At 42.5% G+C, this 7,572-nt stretch overlaps 1 protein-coding gene across 1 annotated transcript in view; it reads left to right on the plus strand.

Annotated features, from left to right (window-relative positions):
- The window catches only part of ADORA1 (adenosine A1 receptor), a 114,403-nt gene extending 111,512 nt beyond the window's left edge, over window positions 1-2,891 (plus strand). Inside the window, exon 3 of the mRNA XM_088444926.1 lies at window positions 2,113-2,891. Within this exon, the coding sequence (XP_088301052.1) occupies window positions 2,113-2,764 (652 nt within the window). The 3' untranslated portion in view covers window positions 2,765-2,891. The remainder of the gene's footprint in view (window positions 1-2,112) is intronic.
- Window positions 2,892-7,572: the final 4,681 nt, after the last annotated feature.

Below are 7,572 nucleotides of genomic sequence, written 5' to 3' on the forward strand. Positions count from 1 at the left end.
GCTTTGTGTAAGGCTGGGTACACACGTAAAGCACTTCAGTCCAACCATCCAACTAGTTGATTGGTTGGAATGAAAATCTGGTAACGTATGGCAGTAACTGATGATCAGCAATTTGCTCCTAAATGCCAGAAAACAGATGAAAATGGTCGGTCAGTCAAGTTTGCTAAATGTTTGATCTAAATAATTTGTTCAAACAACAGTTTTTGTCCATTTTCCGGTGTTTGGGAGCAAATTGCTGATTGTCATTTGCTTTCATACCTTACCAGATTTTCATTCCAACCAATCAACTAGTTGGATGGTTGGACAGAAAATCTTTATGTGTGTATTACCTATCATAATATCACCGCATAAACCATAATGCCACAAATGATTACAGAGAGACAGACCATCATGCCAACTTGGCCATCAGTAATGACTGATATCGTATGAACTGTTATTTATATATTTGTGGGAATTGTTTCTTAAAAATAACTAGGAAATCAGTAAATCATCTCTGAGTCCCTAATTGTGCATTGTCCTGATATTTCTGTTTTGATTTAAAAATCATTTTTGGGTATAAATGTGTTTGGACATTGGTAAGCTGAATCTCCTCAGGTGACAGTGCTTCGCTGTACTGACAGATGGGCAATGATACACAGAGGAAGCCAGTCTGACGATGTCCACTGAGCGAAATGAGAGCAGAGCCAATTGCGTGTGATACGTACAGTATGGGATGTTGCTCTGTGAGCGATTGTTATAGCAGCAGTCACCATTGTAATGTGCTTGGAAGGGTTCAGTGTTATCTATTGTTATCCATGGGCCACAGATGTTTCTGTAAATACATGGGGAAACAGCGGCAGCACTGTGACACGTTACAAATAAATAACAATGCTAATAATAATAACATCAGTCATCAGAGCTAACGGTTCTATAAGAAAGCCTCTTTGTCTTTCTCACATTTGTTCTTTAAGATGTATCTACAATTTGTATGTAGAGTATTTCTTTTTATGAAAAAAAAATCCTCAGGTATGGGGTGAGAAGGAATTAATTTCAGGAACATTAGTCGTGAAATCTTACATGGCATAGGAACTGTGTGTCCTGTATACTATCTGATGAATGTAGCACAGACAAAACATACTTTGTGTACATGAAACGCACTCAAAGTGGTATAGTTCCTAAAGTGAGAGTTTTTAGAAGAGGAGATGTTGCCCATAGCAACCAATCAGATTCTATTTAACATTTCACTAACACCTTCTAGAAGATAATAGCTAGAATTTGATTAGTTGCTAGGGGCAACACCTCCACTTCTAAAAACTCTCACTTTAGTAAATATGCACCAAAGTACGTGAGTTAAACCTAGTTCAAGTGATTAATCCTATGCATTAAGGAGCAGTCCTATGCAATCCTATGCAGTGGTTCCCTGACTCCTTTTTACCTTATTTTAACCCAACTACTTAATAAATGGGACTGCTTGGTAATTATTTTGGATTAGGGGTGCCTTGAAAAAATGATGGAGAGCCTAAGGGTGCCTCAAACTGAGAAAGTTTGGGAACCACTGGGTTAATGCCTTTTCTAGTGGTTAATGCCTTCTTCATATAATATAGTGCTGAAAGCATTTTTACTGTTTTTTTTCTCACTGATTTAGATACAAATGTTGCTTGAATGTAACTGGCTGCAATTAAAATGATAGCTGTTAGGTAACCCTATTAGCCAAATGGCTTTATCCTTTAACACTATTATGTTTCACTAGGAAAGCTATTTAGACAAATATGCTTAATTTACTTAGTATATATAAGTTGCTAAGAGTCATTTCTAATAATCCTCTGTTTGTTTACCTGGCCCTGAGAATTCCCATGTCTAATAGTCCATTCTGACCATCTCTTGGCTAATTGATTCTCAGGTACTTGGTAAATGAAGAAAGACAGTAGATGATCAGACCTGCTCCAGCGGACTCTTAGCTACTATTGCACTAATTGCACCATGGTAGAGTCACAGCTTTGTTGATGAAATAAAACATTTACTATATTTCTTCCTGTTTTGTCATTCCATGATGTCTCATTTATTAGTTGACATGCTACTGCCATATTCTTCTAGTATGTTGCTTTACTGATTTGTCTACGTTTTGCCTTACAGCTACAGAAGCGTTGTCACAGCCAGGAGAGCCGTGATTGCAATCACAGGATGCTGGGTCCTCTCTTTCATTGTCGGTTTGGTTCCTATGTTTGGTTGGAACAACATAGACAACTTGAGAAAACAACATAACTCCAGTTATGGTGAAATAATTATAACTTGTGAGTTTGAAACCGTAATCAGTATGGAATATATGGTCTATTTTAATTTCTTTGTCTGGGTGCTTCCTCCACTTTTCCTCATGCTGGTTATTTATTTGGAAGTATTCAATCTAATTCAAAGACAGCTTAATAAAAAGGTATCATCCAGCTCGAAGGACCCACAAAAATACTATGGAAAAGAGCTGAAAATTGCAAAGTCCTTGGCTTTAATCCTTTTATTATTTGCTTTAAGCTGGTTACCTCTGCACACACTGAATTGCATCACTTTGTTCTGTCGGGAGTGCGAAACGCCAATGATCATCACGTATATCGCCATCTTCTTGACACACGGAAATTCTGCCATGAACCCTATTGTCTACGCATTTCGCATTGAAAAATTCCAATCTACATTTTTGTATATCTGGAAGAAATATTTCTGCTGCAAAAGTGGACGGAAACTTCACAGGGCAAATACTTCGAACATTGAGAGGTCATGTTCAAAAAATGTGATCTGAAATATATAGGTCCTGTTTTCTATACCATATCATTCCAAACAAATAACCTTCTGTTCAAATAACCATTTTAACAATAAATTGCTGTTTATTGAACTGTATAAGTTTGTTTCGGTATTAATGTTTTAAATTGCCATAATTATTCTATGCATTTATATATTTTTAATATAACTATAATGCAAGCTATGTAAATATATATTCTTTTTATTTTATTATATATTTATATTTGAACAGTCTTGGCTAAAAAATAAATGTATAGGCACAAATAAGTAAATAAAAATAAAAATTAATAAATTCTGATAATAATATTGATAAATTCTTAATTGGCTCCTAATGTATAATAATAGCACCACCATGTGTTCATAATGAATACAACTTTTTTGTATTTTTCCATTTGTTAAAACAAATCCTGAAATCATTGGACATAAATGGACAGTAAAATTGTTCAAGTTCTAAAGAAGTAGACAGTATATTGGGCTATTCCCTGCATTTCAGTTGGTAATCCCCTAGCGCTTAAGCTGGGTACTCACTAGACGATATGTCGTCCTATCCGGCGGATCAGAGCGACATATCTGGCACATTGTCTAGTGTGTACATGCTATGTCGCTGACGATGCACATTCCCGCACGTCGACAGCGGCATACAGGTCCCGTCGCTAACGAGGTCATACACAGTAAACATCGTCTAGTGTGTACCGGCCTTTAGGAAGCATGTTCTTCACGCAAAATTAACAAGGGGCAACAACTGGAGGGGGCAAGGTTGAGGCTAGTATTGAGTTTCTGCATGTCTAGGTCTTTCTTACTGAAATGACCCCCCAGGTTCTTTAAAAGACAAAAGGGGTTATTTACTAAGCAGCCACCACTTCCTGGCATATTTATGCCCAATATTTAAAAGAACAATGCTTCCAATAGCAAAATTTGGATGATATTTTGCTATTAAAATAAAGCTGGGTACACACTGAAAGATGTATCTGCAGATGGTGGTTGTTCATACACACTGACCAACCATCACTGCCATCTAAAGATATATCTGTTGTGAGGACATTGGCCAATTAATCTTTCACTCCATACACACTGGTAGATCGTCTATGTGAAATGTGTGAAATATTCCTGTAATTTACATAGTGGGCTCTCCTATTGAAGAGCACACAGGGAAAGGAAATAGGTCCTCTATGCTCCTGTTATCCTCTGCTGCTGTACCAGCATCTGTGTTATAGGGTCTGATTCATTACGCATCGCAACTGCGATTATGCACACAGACGGCCGATTGTTGCGTACTGCGCAAGCATCGCAGTGCTCGTAGGCTCCAATGCGATTGCAGTGACCACACAGACCCATCGCAGAGTGATTGATAGGAAGTGACCGTTTGGGGGTGTTGACGGAGGGAGGGTCGGAGAAGCGCAGGTGAGAGTGCGTTTGAACGCCATTACAGGGGTGTGCATGAATTAGCCACTGCGATGGCATACGCAGCTTGAGCTTTCACTGCATGCGATGAGGTTAGGAAGGTCAGAACTGTTGTAATTGAGCGTTAGGCTCCAATGGTACTCGATGTTAACGGTGGTTTTGCAGACTTGCAAAGTATTACATATGTAAGGGGAAGTGGGCATCTTTCTTTTGGGCTACGACGGCATTGCGATTGCAAACATTAGAATATTTTCACAGTGGGTCTGCGTGCGTAATTGCAATAGCAATTCATAATGATTTAGGCCCATAGTACCTTGCGTCATAAGGCAAATAAATACTATCTACATTTAGATTTACTTTAAAAGATGATTATATGGGTCAGGAGTGTGGCTTTGGAAACCTAAGATGGTGACCACATTAGTGCAGCTTTACGTCACAATTTAAAAAATTAAATTTTCTGCTTCCTACTTCAAGCTGCAAACAATATAGTAATACTGTAAAGTATAAGTAGTGTATGCACAGGGACGAATTACACATCGGGGCCCCCACATTACTGCAACATTCAGGGCCACTCTGGACAGTCTCTGACCGGTTCCCGGCAGCAGCAGTGACAGGCAGCAGTTACTGATGGGCCATGGCTGATGATGGAAGCCCCGCCCCTTGCTGATATAACGCCGCGATTCGCTGGTGTATGGGTAGGGGGCAGAGCCTAATGCAATGTATTGCCTGCCCCAAGCAGAAGCCTGATGCCATAACAGGTAGTAGTGTGTAACTGTGTGTGTCCCTTCCCTCTCTCCCTCCCTTTCTCTTCCCCCTTCCTCTCAATCTCCCTCATGACTTCTCCATCTCCCACCCTCTCTCACCCCTTCCCTTCACCCCTTCTGTCTCTGTCCTCTCCTCTCTCTCCCTCCCTCTGTCTCACTCACCACTCTCTCACTTCCCTCTCCCTCTCCCCCCTCAGTCCTTCTCTCTCTCTCTCTAACCCCCCACTCAAAATCCTGCATTTGCTCCTGGCAGTGTACTAGATCATGTCTGCTATGCTCCTGGAGTCTATTCCCAGCAGTGTAGCAGATATGATGTAGTATGCCACAACCTTGACAGTCAGTGGAGTGTCTGGAGCCAAGGTAAGGGGCATACTAGTTACTCCTTGGGGCAGTGTCAATTTATTGATGGACCCTCCACAATTTAGTGTCCCCAAGGCCCACACAGCACTTAATCCGGTCCTGTGTATGCATCTGGATTACACCAGGAGAGAGCAGTAGTATATGAGCCTGGGTAACACCAGGAGAAAAGTAGTATATGACCATGGGTTACATCAGGAGAGAACAGTAGTATATGTGACTGGGCTACACCAGGAGAGAATGGTAGTATATGTGCCTGGGTTACACCAGGAGAGAGAACAGTAGTATATGCGCCTGGGTTACACCAGGAGAGAGAACAGTAGTATATGCGCCTGGGCTACACCAGGAGAGAACAGTAGTATAGGCACCTGGGCTACACCAGGAGAGAACAGTAGTATATGTCCATGGGTTACACCAGGAGAAAACAGTAGTATATGCGCCTGGGCTACACCAGGAGAGAACAGTAGTATATGTACCTGGGCTACACGAGGAGAGAGAACAGTAGTATATGCACCTGGGTTACACCAGTAGTATATGCGCCTGGGATACACATGGAGAGAACAGTAGTATATGTCCATGGGTTACACCAGGAGAGAACAGTAGTATATGTGCCTGGGCTACACATGGAGAGAAAAGTAGTATATGCCCATGGGTTACACCAGGAGAGAACAGTAGTATATGCGCCTGGGCTACGCATGGAGAGAACAGTAGTATATGCGCCTGGGTTACACCAGGAGAGAACAGTAGTATATGTGCCTGGGCAACACCAGAAGAGAACAGTAGTATATGCGCCTGGGCTGCATCAGGAGAGAGAACAGTAGTATATGCGCCTGGGTTACACCAGTAGTATATGCGCCTGGGATACACATGGAAAGAACAGTAGTATATGCGTCTGGGTTACACCAGGAGAGAGAACAGTAGTATATGCGCCTGGGCTACACATGGAGAGAACAGTAGTATATGCCCATGGGTTACACCAGGAGAGAACAGTAGTATATGCGCCTGGGCTACGCATGGAGAGAACAGTAGTATATGCGCCTGGGTTACACCAGGAGAGAACAGTAGTATATGTGCCTGGGCAACACCAGAAGAGAACAGTAGTATATGCGCCTGGGCTGCATCAGGAGAGAGAACAGTAGTATATGCGCCTGGGTTCCACCAGGAGAGAGAACAGTAGTTTATGCACCTGGGCTAGACATGGAGAGAACAGTAGTATATGCCCATGGGTTACACCAGGAGAGAACAGTAGTATATGCACCTGGGCTACACCAGGAGAGAGAACAGTAGTATATGCGCCTGGGTTACACCAGTAGTATATGCGCCTGGGCTACACATGGAGAGAACAGTAGTATATGTCCATGGGTTACACCAGGAGAGAACAGTAGTATATGTGCCTGGGCTACACATGGAGAGAAAAGTAGTATATGTCCATGGGTTACACCAGGAGAGAGAACAGTAGTATATGCGCCTGGGTTACACCAGGAGAGAGAACAGTAGTATATGCGCCTGGGCAACACATGGAGAGAACAGTAGTATATGCCCATGGGTTACACCAGGAGAGAACAGTAGTATATGCGCCTGGGCTACGCATGGAGAGAACAGTAGTATATGCGCCTGGGTTACACCAGGAGAGAACAGTAGTATATGTGCCTGGGCTACACCAGAAGAGAACAGTAGTATATGCGCCTGGGCTGCATCAGGAGAGAGAACAGTAGTATATGCGCCTGGGTTCCACCAGGAGAGAGAACAGTAGTTTATGCACCTGGGCTACACATGGAGAGAACAGTAGTATATGCCCATGGGTTACACCAGGAGAGAACAGTAGTATATGCGCCTGGGTTACACCAGGAGAGAACACTAGTATATGTGCCTGGGTTACACCAGGAGAGAGAACAGTAGTATATGCGCCTGAGCTACACATGGAGGGAACAGTAGTATATGCCCATGGGTTACACCAGAAGAGAACAGTAGTATATGTGCCTGGGCTACACCAGAAGAGAACAGTAGTATATGCGCCTGGGTTCCACCAGGAGAGAGAACAGTAGTTTATGCCCATGGGTTACACCAGAAGAGAACAGTAGTATATGTGCCTGGGCTGCACCAGGAGAGAGAACAGTAGTATATGCGCCTGGGTTCCACCAGGAGAGAGAACAGTAGTTTATGCACCTGGGCTACACATGGAGAGAACAGTAGTATATGCCCATGGGTTACACCAGGAGAGAACAGAAGTATATGCGCCTGGGTTACACCAGGAGAGAACAGTAGTATATGTGCCTGGGTTACACCA

Source organism: Taudactylus pleione, unplaced genomic scaffold (genome assembly GCF_031769625.1).
Source record: "Taudactylus pleione unplaced genomic scaffold, aTauple2 ptg000374l, whole genome shotgun sequence".
NCBI classification, from domain to species: domain Eukaryota; kingdom Metazoa; phylum Chordata; class Amphibia; order Anura; family Myobatrachidae; genus Taudactylus; species Taudactylus pleione.